The sequence below is a fragment of the Lucilia sericata genome, unplaced genomic scaffold (genome assembly GCF_015586225.1).
Source record: "Lucilia sericata isolate MDLA Ls3-8-SP2 unplaced genomic scaffold, ASM1558622v1 Contig000153F_arrow, whole genome shotgun sequence".
Lineage (NCBI taxonomy): Eukaryota > Metazoa > Arthropoda > Insecta > Diptera > Calliphoridae > Lucilia > Lucilia sericata.
The window spans coordinates 186,451-206,698 of record NW_023994184.1 but is presented as its reverse complement, the minus strand read 5'-3'; the positions used below and the strand labels follow the sequence as shown (position 1 = coordinate 206,698).

General features: G+C 29.6%; 1 protein-coding gene across 3 annotated transcripts in view; it reads right to left on the bottom strand.

The window, feature by feature from the left end:
• Positions 1-19,027, bottom strand: part of LOC119601262 — an 89,966-nt gene extending 70,939 nt beyond the window's left edge. The window contains exon 1 of one of the 3 annotated variants that reach the window (XM_037952089.1): positions 17,433-19,027. In XM_037952089.1, the coding sequence (XP_037808017.1) occupies positions 17,433-17,450 (18 nt within the window). In that variant the 5' untranslated portion in view covers positions 17,451-19,027. The remainder of the gene's footprint in view (positions 1-17,432) is intronic. The other 2 variants (XM_037952090.1, XM_037952091.1) reach the window with 2 other exon arrangements.
• Between the last annotated feature and the right edge of the window lie 1,221 nt (positions 19,028-20,248).

The following is a 20,248-nucleotide window of genomic DNA, read 5'->3' as shown; positions in this document are numbered from 1 at the left end:
TTAAGTTTAAACAAAAGTCTCATCTTAAAAGAACATACATATAATTTTGTATTTAAATTCAAAATTAAACGTTACATTTCTCATTTATCAGACAGATATCAAGTGTTCAGGCATGTATATATGTATGTATGAATGTTTGTTTATCTGGCCGAGTATAAAATTATTTATAATTGTATTTGTTTATTTACATTGTTGTTTTTGTTTTTATAGTTGATTATAAATAATATTGACACCTGAGAGTCTGAGACAGAGTTGGTTGTTGTTGTTGTTGCTGTTGTCCAATTTTCCATTCATATTTATGAATTGCTATAAAAATGGAAGTATTAATGAAAATTTCATGCTTATTTCAACACTTGCATGTAACAACAATTAATAAAAATTATAATATTGTTGTTGTTGCTGTTTTTAATATTATTTTAATATTTTTTTTTTTATTTATTAATCACCTTTTAATTCATATTATTTTTTTTATATTGCATTAATTTAACGTATACGACCGGTAAAAGCAACAAATAAATAAACAACCAAGAATGAATATGTTGTATGCAGCACAGTGGGTTTGTTTAAGTGAAAATGTTAATACAATTTTCTTAATTTTAAGACTACTTTTTACAACAAAAATTTCATTAAATTTAATTGATTATTAACTTGGGGTTAAATTTCAGTTTAACAAAGTCCTAAACTAAATCCCACTTTTTCTTAAATCCAGAAATTCAAAAGAATAGTTTTATTCTTGCCTTATATACAACTAGCATACCCTGGGTGCTTCGCTACCCTAACCAAAATTAAATACATACAAAATTTTGTTTACTTTTATAGAAAATTAAAATTGATTTAACATTTTTTTTTAATGTTTCAGTTTTTTACGTTCAATATCACGTGAATAAATTCACATTCAGGAAGAAGCTTGTATTTTTAGTTTCATTCGTTTAGCTTCCATTACAGAAATTTTGGAAAGTACTATTTGAAAAAAAGTACTATAAAATACCTCTTATAGATTCTCATTTAATCAAAATTTTATGTTTCTGTGTTCAATATTATATACAATTCAAAAATATAATTTGATGAATGAAAAAGTACTAAAAGTCCCTTTCAGTAGATTCTCATTCACTAAGGTCCCTAAATTTTAAATTTTATATTTCTATGTTCAATATCGTAAAAATATCAAAAAGTATCATCGGAAAAGCGAAAAAGTAAAAAATCTCTCTCAATAAATTCTCATATAATCTTGTGTTCCGGTTAACCAATATAGAGAATCCAAAAGGTACTATTTGAAGAATGGAAAAGTACCAAAGAGTTCCCACTTACAGAATATTATTCAGTCAAGACCATGTATGTTAAAATTTATGTTCCTAGGTTGAATATTTTAGACAATTCAAAAAGTACCATTTGTGAGATAAAAAGGGCAGTGTATGTTTAATAATTATGTGTTTTGAATTCATATTATAAAACATACAAAGAGTATCATTTGAAGAAAGAAGAAGTACCAAAAGTGGAATAAATTCTACCTTAGTGGAAAGTACTAATAAAAATAGTACAATTTTTCCCATTTTCGCTTAGAAATATACTTTTTAGAGAATTAAGTTTACGAAATGTTCCGTATTTAAATCTATATATCACAGATAAAACTCAAACGATTCAAATCTGCATTCATTTGTTTCAGAAAAAGTGTGCTTTCAAAAAGTACCAAACAATTTACTCGAATTTGGTCCTATATAGGCCTTAGTTCTCGAATTCCAAACTAATATACTAATAGCTTATTTTGTGTGAGTAAATAAACTACTTTTTCAAATTTTATAAAAATTGGCTCAATAAGTTTGAATAAAATTAATTTTCCAGTTTTTCCCTTTTTTGGTACCAGAGTACCAGACACACTCATCTGCTTATTTTAAGAGTAGATACAGGTGCATTTAAAAATTTTCTTGTATCACTAATATTAGATAAGATAATTAAGAAAACCTGTTTTACCCGTTTTTTCCCTTTTCCAAAATTTCATGATTCTAGGTTCAGCCGTTTGGGCTGTGCGATTATGAATCAGTCAGTCAGTAACGCTACTCTTTTATATATATAGAAGAGAGGTTAACTCTACTTTTGGCCACTGTGCTGTGCTGTGTTGACCAAAAACTGGAACTCATTAAACAACAATATACATAATAATGTTGGAGTTTTTTTTCCAACTTTATTGTCAATTTACACACAAGGTAGATATGTATGTATGTAGAATGTGTGTAAAGAATGTTTGATTGTACATTTGTTAATATATTTTTATATATTAAAGTGTTTGTATAAAATGCATTAAATATTCATTTCATCATGATCGTTGTCATAATTCATTTTTATGTCATTTCCACCCGTTTATTGTCAGTTTTTGTTGGCTGTTTGGTTAGTTGCAATGTTGGTTATGAACATTGTCATATTATACCCACCCCACCAGCTGAAAAATATGTCTACAACAACAACAACAATAAAAACAATATTAATATAAAAAAAGTACTATTACCAATGTTGTAAAAGAAAACAACAAAAATAAAGGTAAACGAACCGTCGAACAAACCATCGAGCGAGTGCATTCAATTAATATTTTACAACATTAAGTACTTTGGCCATACAACAAAACCAAAGAACAACAACAAAAATATTTATTCATATATACATACATGTATATATAAATAATAATAATCACAATACTAAAATTAAATTGTACACATTCGTTCAAGTCTCAAAAGGCATGCAAAAGGGTGTTGCAAAATTGATATGGGCAAATGTCAAAACATCAATTGATAAACACCAGCCTGAACTTTTTGCGTTTAATGGTTAATATATTGAAATTGAAAATGGTTTCTAAATTATTGAAATAAATTAAATAAAAATTTGATAAATTTGCAAGTCCTGTAAGCTGAAATTGCCAGGTAAAAGATATCGATTTTAGAAACAATCGAAAACTTTACAATTATAATATCTATAACTATAGATTGAAAATTGGTACAATTCAGTTCTCAAAAGTATAATGGTACACCAATGACCCATTTGGTACAATTTTAAATTTATTTCCTTTTGTAAAACATAATCTAAAATTGTACTTCTGACACAAAATTCAAAGGACTATTAACTTTGGTAAAATTTTTACTAAAGTTCAGAATTCCACATATTGTTAAGAATTCTGGAAGAGATTACATCCAGACAAGAAGTAAAACTTTTAACAAAGAGAGTTCTCATTCACGCATTGCATCTTCGCTCCCGAACGACCCGAGTCATACTCGGCCAAAGATTGTCAACCCAGCGACAGCTGTAACAACCGAAAGTTTTTTCTCCAGGAAAGAACTATCGGTTACAGTCGAACTGTTACAACAACAACAACAAAGAGAGTGGTGCTTAGTTTTTAGGATTACTTTTTTAACCGACCGCTAAAAATTTAAATAATAGACGTTTATAGTACTTTTTAGCAGACTTTGATCTAGTCTTATGACTTTTCTATGGTCTAGTCTATAAATTAGTCTAGGGGATAAGTATATGAAATAGTATTTCGATTACTTACGGACTATCCTATAGACTTGTCTATTATTTAGTCTTTAGAATGATCTGTAGCCTATAGACTATTCTACTATCTACTCTAGGAATTTGTCTTTGGGCTAATATATGTACATCCTTTTCCATAGGCTAGTCAGTATACTACTCTCATGACTAATCTATAGACTAGTCTATTTTCCAGTCCATAAGTAGGTCATGGGCTAATACAAATGAACTGTTCATTTTTATGTGATTCATATTGATATAAAATTAAAAAAAAAAATACAATCGTAATCAAAAAAGTACAATATTTAATGTTGATTTGTACAATTTGGAAATTCCATTTGCCAACACTGATGACACATTTGCAAATCTTAAAATGTTTGCTAACGGCTATTGCAAAAATAGCTGGGAGGAATTCCTTTTCCAATTTCCTTTTCAAATTTCAAAAGAACTGATAACACGATTTTTTTTTTTTTAAAAAACTTTGAAATATAATAGAAAAAAATATTATCAAGAAAAAAAAACAACAACAACAAATAACACTAAGTAATTAAAAAATATAAAACAAATGGGAAATTTAAGAAGCATTATCAAATATATAATATTTTTTTTTTTTTATATATAATACTATTCAAACAATACTCTTCAAAAACAACTATTAAACAAAGTTTTCTTAATTTAAGTTCAAAAACTTGTACTAGTCACTATTTGACATCGGTTGTGAATTGATATATATTGTGCATTATTAACCATATTTTACATTCATATTTTAAATAAAAATTACGACAATAATAAACATTAGGATTAAAATTCCAACATAATCCAAAAGAAAAAAATCAAAATTCTTGTAAATCTTTTGTTGAATAAACAAAAATAAAAAGTTGCAAAATAGCAACAACATGCCTTCTTTGAGTGAAGATGATAGTGAAGAAAGTGATAATAATGAGCAGCCGGTACCTGCAAAAAACACATACAACAATATGCCTATTTTGAGTGATGATGATAGCGAAGAAGGTGATAATATCTGGCAGAAGATAACTTCAAATACAACAAACAAGCGAAAGTTGCCAAAATCACCCAATATGCATATACATAAGAAAATAATCATATCAAATGAAGCCAATACATCAAGGGTAAATCAGTTCTCATTACTTAGCATGGATGAAGATAAAAATCCAAGTCAGGAAAATAAAGAAGAAAAAGCTGAGAATATAACACCCAAACCACCTCCAATATATATACCATCTGTGGATAATATTAATTCTATGATTAAATGTATATCTAAAGTTATATCTTCTGATGATTTTAATTATAAGGCTATGAGAGATAGCCAAATAAGACTAATGATCAAAAATGTCGAATCTTATAGAAAAGTAGTGAAATATTTTGAGTCAAAAAATATAAGTTACTATACTTACCAATTAAAACAGGAGCGTGCTTATAGGGTTGTAATAAAGGGTCTACACCATACAACACCAGTTGATGATATTAAAGCAGAATTGTCATTATTAGGTCATCAAGTGAGAAATGTTTTTAATATTAAAAGTCATGTTTCAAAACAACCACTTTCTATGTTTTTTGTGGATCTCGATCCCAAATCAAGTAATAAAGACATCTATAAAATACGACACTTAAATAATGCAATTGTATCTATTGAACCGCCTAAAAAAACGGATGATTTAGTTCAGTGCTATCGTTGCCAAGATTTTGGTCATACCAAGGCCTATTGTAAGAAGCCTTTTAAATGTGTAAAATGTGCTGGTGATCATCCAACCGCGGAATGTACCAAGGACATTAATATGCCGCCTAAATGTGTCCATTGTGAACAAAATCACACAGCAAGCTACAGAGGATGCAAAATATATCAGGAACTGGTCCATAAGAAAAATAATGTTAATTTAAGATTTCGCAAACAATCCAATAACCAAAATCAACACTACAACGGCTTTCATGAATTTCCACCAAATAACTCCACAAATGGCAGTAATGTTGACAATAAGTTTGGAAATATGTCATACTCACAAGTTGTTGCAGGTAACGACAATAATACAAATAACATTATGTTAAGGTTAGAAGCTATGCTCGATAAACTAATGGGTTTAATGACAGTACTTATAACTAAATTATGCAAATAAATTTAAGAATTGCTACATGGAACGCTAATGGTGCTTCCCGTCATGCAAAGGAAATTGAAATATTTCTAAATTTGAACTTTATTGATATACTCTTGATATCAGAAACACATTTTACAACAAAAACATATTTTAATATTAAAAACTACGATCTTATTGAAACAAATCATCCAGATGGAAAAGCACACGCCGGAGCAGCTGTTTTAATAAAATCTTGTATAAAATATACAATCTTAGATCCAGTTAAAAAACCAGCAATCCAAGCAAGTGGAATTCAAGTTAAGTGTAATAATATTGATGTTGCAATTTACTCTGTGTATTTTCCACCGAAACATAAACTAACACAACAAGATTACCAGAGCTTTTTCAATACATTAGGACGACGTTTTATTGTTGGTGGCGATTTTAATGCAAAGCATCCTTGGTGGGGCTCTAGGCTTATAAATCCAAAAGGTCGTGAGTTATATAAGTGTATTACTAGTAACAAATTTAATACTATATCCACAGGCAGTCCTACTTACTGGCCAAGTGATCCTAAAAAAATACCAGATCTACTAGATTTTTTCGTTAGTTCCGGAATATCATCTCATTTACTGCACATAAAAGATAGTTATGATTTAAACTCGGATCATACACCTATAATTCTATATTATAATACTTCTCTACAATATGCGAGTAAACAGCTAAACTTAATATCAAATAGAACAGACAAAAAATCATTTCAATACTGGATGGATAAAAATCTTAATCTTAAAACTTCTATTAAAACATGTGATGAAATTGATATTGTTGTTGAGAATTTTACAAATCTTATACATGAAGCTTCATTTCTTTCAACTCCTGATATAAAACAAACAAATGATAATCAAGTATTTGTTTCGGCAGAAATCAGAGAACTTATCAGGAACAAAAGACGGCTAAGAAGAATTTGGCAAACAAGTAGAAATCCATTGGATAAAACGAATTATAATCGAGCTGCAAATAATCTCAAGAAAGTTATAATGGAAACTAAAAACAGAGAAATTTCAATATTTTTAAGAAACTTAAATTCCAATTCCAATAATAGTGAACACGAATTGTGGAAGGCTACTAAATATTTAAAAAGACCCACTAAAAGAAATATTCCAGTGAAGGATGAACTTGGACAATGGTGCAAAACAAATAAAATGAAAGCTGATGTGTTTTCTAAGCATTTAAAAACAAAATTTCAAACCATTCCACTCTCAAATTCTGTTGATGAAAACTCTATACTAGAATTCTTAAATTCTCCTTGCCAAATGGATTTTCCATTAAAAGCCTTTTCCTCATCAGAAGTTACAAATGAAATAATGAAGCTAAATAACAACAAGTCACCTGGTTATGACAGAATTGACTCCATTGTGGCCAAAAATTTATCACAAAAATCTATTTTATTTCTAACGCTAATTTTTAACGCCATGTTAAGGTTATCTTATTTTCCTATACAATGGAAATGTGCTGAAATCATAATGGTAGCGAAACCAAATAAACCAGAACATGAAATTTCTTCATACAGACCAATTAGTCTACTGCCAACCTTTTCCAAAGTATTCGAAAGACTATTTTTATATCGTTTACTTCCTATTTTAGAAAAAGTAAATATTATTCCGGATCATCAATTCGGATTTCGGCATAAACACAGTGCTCCAGAGCAATGTCATAGGATTGTTAATGTTATTACTGACACATTTGAAAGAAAATTATACAGCTCTGCAGTCTTTTTAGATATCAAAGAAGCCTTTGATAGGGTTTGGCATCAAGGACTACTATTCAAGCTTAAAAAAATTCTACCAACACCAATGTACTTATTACTAAAATCTTATCTAAGCAGAAGAAGCTTTTACGTAAAGATAAGTGATGAACATTCTGAGATTTGTAATATATATTCTGGAGTCCCCCAAGGTAGTGTCCTTGGTCCGATATTATATACAGTGTATACCTCAGACTTACCAGTAATGGATGATGTGACAATAGCAACTTATGCTGATGACACTGCTTTAATATCATCAAACATATCTCCTGTACTGGCATCAGCAACAATACAAAGTGAATTGGATTTACTAGAAAACTGGCTAAAAAAGTGGAAAATTTCTATAAATACTGATAAATCTGTGCATGTTTCGTTCACTCTAAATAAAAGTGATTGTCCTCCGGTATATATAAATGGATCTCAAATACCAAAATCCGACAGTGTAAAATATTTAGGAATGCATCTTGATAAAAAACTCACATGGAAAAATCATATTAAATCAAAATGTGAATGTTTAAACACAAAAACCAAAAAAATGTATTGGCTATTAGGATCAAAGTCGGGATTGAGTATTGAAAATAAAATCAAAATATATAAGGCTATATTAAAGCCCATCTGGACATACGGCATTCAGCTATGGGGTACAGCAAGCACTTCAAACATAGAGATATTACAACGATACCAGTCTAAGACATTAAGGCTCATTATTAATGCCCCTTGGTATGTAACCAATAATAGAATTCACGAAGATCTACAAATACCAACTATCAAAGATGAAATAAACAGGTTAAGTTCTGTTTATCTTAATAGACTCAGTAATCACACAAATTCTCTAGCCATTGCATTATTAGATGAAACTGATGAGGCTAAAAGACTCAAGAGGTTTCATGTATTAGATTTACCTTATAGAAAATGAAACTGTGAAAAATGTAAATATATACAATTATAGGTTATTAGGCTTACTGAAGTCTAATGACATAGGTTAAGTTTTAATTTCAATATGTTTTGTTATAAAATTTACTTAATATTGCAAAATAGATTGTAAATAAAGAAATAAAAATTAAAAAAAAAAAAAACTTTTACTAAAAAGTGTTCCGAACCAGGGCAGAAAATGTTAGAGAATGAAATAACTTATACATATACATGTATTGTTCTCAAACTCATATTGTATTCTCAGATGAAAATTTTCTCTTTAGCAACTTCTACTACTCTATGATGATGCGTGTCGTGAAAAGGTTAACACAGTTTCTGATATACCTAGCAAGTGTCGGACTAATAGCATGCGTTGTGGGGAAAAATACTTAGATATATAGTTTGAAAGCTTTCTAAGTTTGAGTATTAAATGAAAAACTAACACGGATTTTCAAATATCTACTCAGAGGGAAAATGAAATATACACGCCTGATACCAAATTGACACCAAACTGTTTTTAATTTTTGAATCACATCCGTTGTCAAAGTATATATGTACATACATACGTACGACAACACTATGTAATGTTCACAACATTGCGTTGCCGTACATATGTATATACTTTGACAACGGATGTTATTGAAACATTATAAAATCTTTGGTGTCAATTTGCTACCAGACGTGTATATTTTTTTCCCCTCTGTGTAGTAGGACCTAGAACGGCTGATATAGTGGAAAAGGCTTAGTAAAGTTTGCTCACCGGATCTGTTGACCTTTAACAACGTTGATAAGGGTTTTAATTGCAGTTTTCCCAACTATAGATATAACTAGACACTGGTTCATGATGATAGAATCGGTAGCAATGTAGCAGGAATAGACCTTTTGTCCAACATCAAACGAGCGCAAGTCTCATGAAAAGGTTGATAGTGAAATTTTGTTGCTTATCGACGACCTGACATCGAACACAACTCACTAACATTTCAACGCAACTGTGACTGTGATATAGACAACAGTTACGAGTTTAGACGCAAATATAAACCTCCTATTTTGATAAAGACAATCTCGGATAGTTATAGAGGAATCTGAGAAATCCCCGATATATTCGTTAGGGAAAGAAGTGATTATAACTGGAGATAACACCAACGAGGCAAACTACTAATTTCTAATTCTGAGAATTAAAAAAAAATTCGATTGCAGTAGAATTTCAATGGAATAGAAACAAAGAAAATAGATTATTTTTGTTAAAAAATGGTCCTACGCACCGCCAAACAAAACGGAACTGCAAACTATTTAAAGGTATTAAACTATACAGTAGAAATTTGCAATTATGCTGAAAAAGTTGTCCTAGTTAGTTAAAAAGTTTGAAAAGGACATGTATGTTACACCTGACCTCCATCGGTACTATTGTGCGCCACTTTAACAGTGCTTCTGGTGGAAATTAAACCCTCGATCGCCGTTCTAACAGATTAGAACACTAACCACAAACCCACCGGAGGAATTTCAAAAAGTTATCCAAAACCTTCTTTTTAAAATACTCTCCTTTTGCAACACCCTTTCTAATGCATACCTTTTAATATTTGTTATTATTTTTTTCCATTTTTTTTTTTGTAATTTTTAACAACTATAATTTGCATTCATGACAAGAAAAGAAAATTATAATGGACTTGTATGTATATAAAAAGTTTTTTATATTTTTATTAAATGAAATTCGCACCTTTTAAAAAAGAAAATAAAAATATCATCAATGCAATAACAAAAACAACAACAACAATGAATTTAAGTTAATGGAAAAACATTTCAATAAATTATATGAAACCTTTAATAAAGTACTTAAATTGTTTTACGTCCGTTAAACAGTGTATGCCCATAACTGGCGATTATGCACTTTTAATTATATTGAAAAAAAAAAGTATTTAACAATAATAGTATGCGTAATATTGATTTTATAACATTTTTATGTGATTGTTGTTGTTTTTATAGTGAAATGACAGTCAGTTAGTTTGTAAAGAAGCCGCAATTGACTCTTGAGTGTTTTCAAATGTCAGTGGAAAAAGACAAGTGCGGATTTTTTAAAGTCACAGGAAAAATAAGTGTTTGAATTTTAATTTTCTATAAGAATTTTTGTAAATAATATAAAAAAGCAAAAGAATATTGTTATTGGTGTTAGCTCATAAAAAATCTAACAGGAAAACATAAACAAATTTGGTAATAACAATTTTAATAACACAAAATCTTTTTAAACGTTTTTAATGCTCCATAACCCACAGCTGTTTTTTCAACAGCTGTTAATTATGGTTTAAATTTTTAAACATAGTTTAAACTAAACGAATTTCAAATATATTTTCTTTTGTAAATTAGATTTTCTTATTTATTTAAATGCAGTTTGAAAAGTTTTATTAAATTAAAGCCTTAATGAATTGCAGTTTTGAAAACTGTATAACCGTGACATTATGTTGAACAAATTAAAAAACACACACGCACACATTATACTCCTTGCCATGTACAATTTTAAACCTGAATTCCTATTAAGTCTTTTTCATTGTCATTTCGAGTATTTAGCAGATGTTTTCTCTTTTTTTTTCAATTTTTCAAGGGGGTTGATTTTATTTTTTGTGTTTCTCTGAAAAAGGACATTTGCATAATATTGTTAAATCCTCTTGTAATCTTGTACATGTACATAAAATTAGTTAGTTTTGCCTCAGGTTATATACTTTATTGTGGGATTAATTTTTAAGTTTAACAAATTCAGCAACAAAAAAAAAAGCCCCTTATGAAAATTATACTTTATTAAAAAGTTTATTAACAAATAGAGATGATATGTTGACATAATAAGCTGGTATTTTTATTTGCATTGAATTGTCTTTCAATCAAATTAAATTGAAAAAATAATCTTTTTCGTAGAATTTGAAAAATCTTTTGTATTATGCAAAAACATATGATGATGTGTTTACTTTAGTATACTTAACCGAGAATTGTCTGTATTTCTAGGAATAATTCGTAATGGAAAATAGAGAAAATGGAGGAGTTTGTTTTACAAATTTTACCATTTAAACGATTTTGTTACATAAATACTAGTTAATTTGAAAGAAGGATGTATGTTACATCAAATGTGAAGAAATACATCTAGACCTCTATCAGTACTGGTGCATCAGGTGGGAATTGGATACATTCTGAACTAATAGACAGATACGGCAAAACTTCTTAATAACTTCTGTCTAAATGGGTTTTCACAGTTATATAACGCATCATATCTAGCCTCATTCTTTGGTGGTCCGTACTTGAATCCATTCGGATCAGTGTAAATAGTAAAGAAGCTATGGGTTTACTAAAACCACGTATAAAATACATGATTTAAGTACGGATCCGTTAAGTACGAATGTTCAGATTCAAACCTTTTTAGGTTCAAAGAGATCTTACAATGATCTTACTTACAGAATTTTCAGTTTGATTTAAGCTCGAATGCATACTTGATTTGAGATATGAAATTTGAGTAGTTCGACGGGGCACGGTCTGAACTAAAGGACGTGTAAGGCAAAACTTTTCAACCACTTCTTACTAAATGGTTTTTTACGTGTAGCCGATCGTTTTCATGTTAGAATATAACGCTTACACGTCTAGTCACATAAGCGGATGGTTCGTACTTGAATCAATCCGGAGCGGTGACAATAGTACAGTAAGTATGGTTTTACTAAAATCAATCTTTTTTATGATAACGCTGTCATGTCCAGCCACATATGCTGATGGTCTGTACTTGAATTAATCCAGAGCGATGACAATAGTACTGGTTTATCAAAATCAAATACAAAAACTGTGAATCAAGTACGGATCCGTTTTCGAACCTTTTTAGGTGCAATGTGTTCTCATAATGTGCTTACTTAGAGAGCTTTCAGTTTGATTAAATGCATACTTGATTTAAAAAAAAAAAATAAGAGTGATTTAAGTATGTAAAAGATTGCAATAATCCCAAATGTACTTTATTTGAGCTGGATTCGTACTTGATTTCTTAATTCAGTTAAAAAGTTCATCAAAAAACTTTACGCTTTACAAAAACACAAATCATTGTCTTCCATGTAAAAATCGCCGCACTTCTGAGCCAAACAATTCAATAGATCTTATTAAAAAAAGTTAAAAATCTTTAAATTTATTAAAAATATTATAAATATCATAAAATTTTCTTTTCATAACTTGATTTGAAAACTTTTTATTCAGAAATAACATACACTCCCCATCTTAGCCTTCAATATAAAATAATGGTTTTAATACTTAATATTAAATATTAATATTTATTATTAAAAGTATTATTTCTCTTTTATACAAAGAATATAACAGTAAAAATACTTTAATTAGATTTTAACATTTTTATAAATAATTATACTATCTTTTCCCCCATAACGAAACCTATACGGGTGACTACATTTAAGTATAAACAAAAAAATAAATTTAATAAAAATAACTTCAAGAACAAAAACAAAACAACACGTAGCAAACAAATAAATCATTACATTATCAATAAAATTACAACAAAATAAACAAACTTAGTAAAAAAAAACGCAATAAAATCATCAATTACAATAGTTTTTACACAAATTATATGTCATAATTATTCAAATTATTCATTGTACATATATTTCGATGTAGTCGTCATCATCATCATCATACTCGTCGTTGTCGTAGTTGTCGTTTTACACAACAACCCTTTTTATTCATTAATAAAAGATTTCAATTAAATGATATTGAACGAAAGGAACAAAATAACAGCAACAACACCAAATGTTACCCTGACACCACTGACTAGGAGGAGCATTACAGAAATAAAAGTACATTTTGAGTGTAAATTGTGTCTCTATGTGTGTGTGTGTGTGCCCACTACTAAGTATTGGAAAACGAAGGGTAGAAATATGGAAACAATATTCATATTTATCTGATCAAATGGGGAAAAAACTTTGTTTTTTTTTTTTTGTTTTTCTATATAAAATGTGTGACAGCTAAAATATTGTTTAAACAAAAGCATTACCAATGAGTGGGTATTTGTAACAATTATAGAGAAAAACAGTTAAAAAAGTTTTCAATGATTTTTCTTTTATTCCTATGACATTTAGGGAAATCAATTAAATTATTAATATTAAACATTTTTTTATCGCAATTTTCCGTTTCCATTATACAAGGATTTTTTCTCATAATTGATGGAGTCGTTAAAATAAAACTATTAATTAGAAAGAAATTTCACTAGTTTAAGTGAAAGGTTTTAAAAAATGTCGGTTATTTCATGTTCAAACACCTGCTCACTTAAAACATTCTAGGTTTTAGGAAAAAGGGTGAGTTGAAAATTCCCCAGAGAAAACGATTGTATTATAAATATTTTAGAGGTTATAAAAGCTATTTGTATGTTGTTATTGTAAAGTAAAATTTTCCATTCCTAATTTTAACAAATTATACATTTTAAAGGAAAACTTCCAATAAAAAATGAACTTAATATAAACATGCATATTGCTAATATAGAAATCTCAAAACCCCTGGAAAAAGGTTTCAGAATATGTTCTAAAATAACTGTTATAATGTAGAATATATGCCAAATCACTTCCGATCCTTGAATATCAATAGTGGAACTAGTGATATCAGTATTAATTCAGGAACTCGTAACTAAATTACTTCTAAAAGTTTCGAAGAAATAGTTAACAGTTCTGAAACAACTTTTTGAAAAAAAGATGACAAATGATGAATATAAATGCATTCTGAAATGTCGGTAAAGATTTGAACAAGATTAAACTGGTTGATATTTTCACAATGTGAAATATTGAACTAAGTAGTATAAAACTTTACCTAAGATTTTGCATTTGTTTCCCTAGAACTAACAGCCAAGATAAAAGTTCCAAAAATCTTTAGTCTAAAATAAGCTTAATGACCCTTCTGTGAATCGACTATCAAAAATGCAATGTTTTGTAGAAGCCTTTTCAAAGCTAACAAATTAGAACGAGAATCAAGTAACTATTTCTAGAACGATTCTGTAAAACGAAGGGTTCTGTAAATAGAACTAGTCATAAGTTAGCAATTTCGAACAAAAATCTTTCATCTCAACCTCAGACCAGAACGTGTTTCAGACAATAGGCTAAAATTGTAGACTTTGTTGCAGAAAATATTTATTTAAAATATTTGATAACGATTCTTTTTAATAAAAATATATACTTTTAAAAATTTTAGATATTTGTTATCGCCTTGAATAATAATAAGGAATATAATCTGAGAAATTATCTCAAAAACTTAGACCCTACTAACAAAACAGAATATAGTCTCTGGAAAGCTGTTATGCAATATACAATGCCTTATTGCATATGAGTCACCCATACGCCTCCAGAATGGTCAATGGGCCAGAAATACGTCAGTAAAAATCGAAGCATTCACCAATCACTTGAAGAATGTGTTTACTGAAAATGATACAGATTCTTCTATTAGTGCTAACATTATAAATAATATGGTTCCACGCCCAATAAAATTCCGGTTCTCTACCGTGAAGAAGACAACTAAAGGCAGGAAAATTACATGGTATAGATAAAATTACTACCACGATGATAAATAACCTGCCCAATTCACCACTGGAACCTCATGGAAAATATCCGAAATTGTTATGATACCAAAACCGGGGAAAGATGTCATTCAAGTGACATCATACCGTCCCATTAGCCTGTTGTCTATATTCTCAAAACTTTTTGAAAAGTTATTGCTTGAAAGCCTTATAGTACACCTTAACGATAATTGCATTATTCCTGATCATCGGTTTGGTTTCAGAAGAAAGCACAGCACTATCGAACAGGTACATCGAATAACTACTCTTATTCGGAAGGCCTTCGAGAGCAAGCAATATTGCTCAGCACATAAACTAGTCTAAAGATAAGTTCACATTCAATCTTTCAAAATTTGATATGATTAACTTTCAATAGAAGAGATCATATTATATGATCTACAATTACGTGATAGAAAAAACATTTTTCTTAAAATAGAGTTTACGTTTTTTCGTTAAATATTTTATATATATGTACATATGCGAACATATTTTGAGGATACTAATTCCGTTTTAGATCGAATTTTAATGATAATTTTTGAGTCGCATTAGTTTAACAGATTAGTAAAATTTTAACACATTTAACACTGATCATTGAAGTGATATACATCCTATTTTTTACCAGTCATGGGAGCAGGTAGTTAAGGAAGTAAGAAGTGCAAGTCATGCACAATTTAAAAAGGTCGAAATTTCATTCTCATGCAAAACAAAATGATTATTATTATTGTTGCTGAGTCATGTGCGATACAAATTAAAAATGTGATAACATTTGGCACCTTCCAAGTGTCGATTTAAGCAGATCGGAAAATAAATGTGAAAAAGTAAAGACTTTTGAGCATAATTAGAGGTTTAGCTAAAAATAATATGAGACCAAATTACCGCATTTGTGATCGAGTATTATTTGATTGGTAGTGGGGGCACAAAGCACAACGACCTGAGAAAAGATCTTTTGTGCAGCCCTTTGCTTTACCATTGGAGATTAAGTTTACGTATGAATCTTAAAGTTTTAGACGGTTGGAGATTGAATATTTCATTAGGCGATACAAATGCGCCTTCTAGAGTACTCGCTCTGAGAGGCCATAGTGGCTGACAGTAACAAAGTACATGTTCGGAGGTTTCATCCTGTAGTTCACAGAATCTGCATAACCTCCTCACATTGTTGCCAAGAATGTTCTGGTGGTATCTTAGTCCACAGTGTCCATTATAAAGTCCCATTAGTAATCTTAGGTCACTCTTGTTAAGCGACAATAACTTTTGGGATTTACCTTTGTTTAGCGTTATGAAGCTTTTTGCCTATTTATCCTTTTTTCCCTATCCACATTTTCCCTAATGTATCCTTTGGGGAAAGCAAAATGGGAGCCGAGCGCCAATATTTGTCAGACAATCTGCCAAAGTGACCTTCATGGCCGGATACCCAAGTTTGGTATGTCTACCCAGTTCATTTAGAGACATTAGACAGTCAAGTACGACAACCGACCTGATTTCAAGGGCCGCTTGACTATCCGACTTCACGAATATTTTTAAGTGATCGAGTAAGATTGATCATTATTATCTTTTTGAGATGATGGCGTTAAATATCGAAAAAAATTCAAATATATTTTATCTTCTATATTCCTGTTTTTTTCTTCGTCGATTTTAAACCCCAAGATCTTATAAGAAATCAGAAATATGTTTAATTTTTAGATCCATTTTGTATATGGTCCAATACTTTTGGCCACTTAATGAAATATTAAGTTTGCAAGAATTTGATTTACACTTCATTATTAAAAATAATGTATTTTGTTTTAAAATCATTTACCGATTTTCTAACAATTGAAGTTTGAACTTGAAGAAATTAAAATTTCCCGGATCTGATACATAAGTGGTTGCACATATTTCAACAAGTTTTTTAAATTAAATATTCTTCTACAAATTTTTGCAAAAAAGGATTTGAATAAAAGTTAAGTTTTAAAAATAAAATATTTGCAATCTTTTAACAAAAACCTCAAGGACCTTTATTTAAAATGATTGTCTAAAAATCTAAACAAGAAAAAATATCAAAAAAACTGCTCTTGTCTTTACAAGGACTTTTATTTAAAATTGTTGTAGAGTTTGATAAGTATTTTTCTCAAATTCAGTAAGGTCGAGGTCAGTTTAGGAGGAAATAGAAAATTTTTAAAATTTTATTTCTAATTGAGAATTTTACAAGGACTTTATAGATATTTTAAAGATAATTTAAAAACTTGTATTATATTGGCAGCTTATTTATTGTCTGCCAAAAAGTAGATTGAAAAAAATAACAAATATTTTTCCTCAATTTTTAACTTTCCAGTGTAAGTTGAAATTGGAAAAAGACGAAGGTGGCTGGTTGGTTGGCTGTGTTTTAAGCAGCAAAAAACATACTTTGCAACCAACAAATTTTCGGCAACAGTAAATTTGTAAAAAAAAAAAGAAACAATTGGAATTTTATTTTATGCTCTTCTAGAGCAGCAGGCAGGTTAATCGATAAGCTTTTTAGATATATTTTTCTTGTTTTTTTTAAGAAATATGTTTTTAAAATATTAAACCAACTTACCTTTAAAGGCTGCTCCATTTTTGTATAGTTGTTGTTAAAAGAAGACGTTATATTTTGAAAACACAAAAATGAATGTTGCTAACTTTAGTTGCCAAAATTTTAAACATGGAAAGAAGCTGTTATTCCGTTTAAAACAAAATATATCCAAAATTTTACAAGTTACAAGTCGGAGTGTCTGAAAAAAGTAAACTTTTTCAATTTCGGTTCGTTTTTTTTTATTTTTTATTTTTTGGATTTCTTGTTTTGTATGTGTTTGTAGCAAGTGTAGGTTTTAGTATTGGTTTCCAAAAAAGCAAGGTGTTTCCTTAACGCGGTGTAGTTATAAAGCTGCTGCTGCTACTTTTGCTACTTTTTTTTTTGGTTTTCTATTCGAAATGTTTAACGATGATGTTGTTGATGAAAATACGCACGCGACTCTTTTCTGAACTTGTTGTTGTTTTTGTTTTCGTTCACAATTTCCACTAGTTATTTGAAAATATGCTCTTATATGCTTTTTATATGCTCTCCTTTTTAGAGCACTATGGGAAAGTTGTTGTGCTCTCTTTTTCCGAAAAGGAGAGTTTCGACAATATCTGAATTTGTTTGATTTGTGTGAGTAGTTGTTGTTGCTGCTGTTGTTGTGGGTATGAAAACCACAGGAATACTTGAAACGCCGCGCGTTTGTTGTGTTGCTGCTCTCAATTCAACTTGAATCCAATTAAACCGTGACATGAGAATTGTTTCATTTGTATGAGTAGTAAAATGGGTTTAGATACAATTCAAAGATATCGAAACATTTTCTTTTTTTTTTTTTTTTTTTGCTACACTTTTTGTTTTTTTTTTATATTTTACTTTCTTTCATAAAATTTACTTTAGCTTTTTTTGCTTATTTGTAAAATATAATTATTCTTAACAAACACTCAAATAAATTTTTAATTTAGATTTTGTTTTTCAAAAAAATAACCGTATTATAGTATAAATACAACTTTTCTTTTTTTTTGTTATATTGTATATGCTGTTGTTGTATAAATTTAGAGTATAGGGAGGGCAGCGCGCACCAGGTGTTTTTTAAGGGTACACAAAATTTTGCATTTGTGTGTTTTTTTTTCATTCACTTCTCACGAAAAAGGAAAATTTTGTAATTTTAAATTTTTGACCAAAGACAAATAGAATTTTTACATTTTTAAATAATTTTCGATTTTCTGTTAATATTTTCACAACTTTGTTATAAACACTGTAGATTTGTTAATTTATTTTTCTTTTGAAATTTTAATTTATTTAATTGTTATCTCTCAGGTTCAGCCAAGTTTGTTTAAAACACTTTTATTTAATAATTCTTTTAATTATTAACAATTTTCTTGCACTTTATTATAAAAGAAAATTAGAGTATGTTGAAGATTTTCTTTTACATATAAGATTTTAGTTTCTTTCTTTTTTCCTTCTTGTTTTTTTTTTTTTATTTTAAAATATGTAGTGTTTCAGGTTCTTGGTTTAGTAGAGTATTTATTATTAATAAAAATAATTTTCAGTGATGTGTTGTTACGGCTGCCTAAGTTCAATGTCTACTACCTATCTGACGACTGCAAGAAATTACAATTTACTTACATGCTCGACAGCCAGCCAGAGCCGTCTATTCATCGAAACATCCAGTCTGTCAGATTTTTTTCTCCCGCTCTTTCGCTCTCCCTTTCTCTCTGAGTACATTTTTATTGTATTGCAATCTTTTCCAATCAACCACGTTTGTTTTTGTATCTTATAGATTCGTATTTGAGGGTGATAGAGACAACTGTATCTAATGGATTGTTTTACTTCCCGTATTTTGGTTCTCTTTGAGAACGGCTCCCATTTATGGCAGAGAGTTAACAATAGACTCTTTGGTTTCTATGCTCTTGTTTTTATCATCGCTGTTGTTGTTGTCTTATGAACTTTGTCAATTCCAATATTGATTTTTCCCAACAACAGTGCTACGGTGGAGATCAAAATTATAGCAGTAGAAATAAAATAAATCCCCTAAGGGAATTTTGTGTCGTTTGTATTAAGCTTACAAGACTTGAACTAAACTAGAACTGAACTAAGCTAGAACTGAACTAGAACTGAACTAGAACTGAACTAGAACTGAACTAGAACTGAACTAGAACTGAACTAGAACTGAACTAGAACTGAACTAAAACTGAACTAGAACTGAACTAGAACTGAACTAGAACTGAACTAGAACTGAACTATAAACTGAACTAGAACTGAACTAGAACTGAACTAGAACTGAACTAGAACTGAAACTAGAACTGAAACTAGAACTGAACTGAACTGAACTAAACTGAACTAGACTGAACTAGAACTGAACTAGAACTGAACTAGAACTGAACTGAACTGAACTAGAACTGAAGACTAGAAAACTGAACTAGAACTGAACTAGAACTGAACTAAACTGAACTAGAACTGAACTAGAACTGAACTAGAACTGAACTAGAACTGAACTAGAACTGAAACTAGAACTGAACTAGAACTTGAACTAGAACTGAACTAGAACTGAACTATAACTGAACTAGAACGGAACTAGAACGAACTAGAACTAGAACTGAACTAGAACTGAACTAAGAACTGAACTAGAACTGAACTAGAACTGAACTAGAACTGAACTAGAACTGAACTAGAACTGAACTAGAACTGAACTAGAACTGAACTAGAACTGAACTAGAACTGAACTAGAACTGAACTAGAACTGAACTAGAACTAGAACTGAACTAGAACTAGAACTGAACTAGAACTGAACTAGACTGAACTAGAACTGAACTAGAACTAGAACTGAACTAGAACTGAACTAGAACTAGAACTGAACT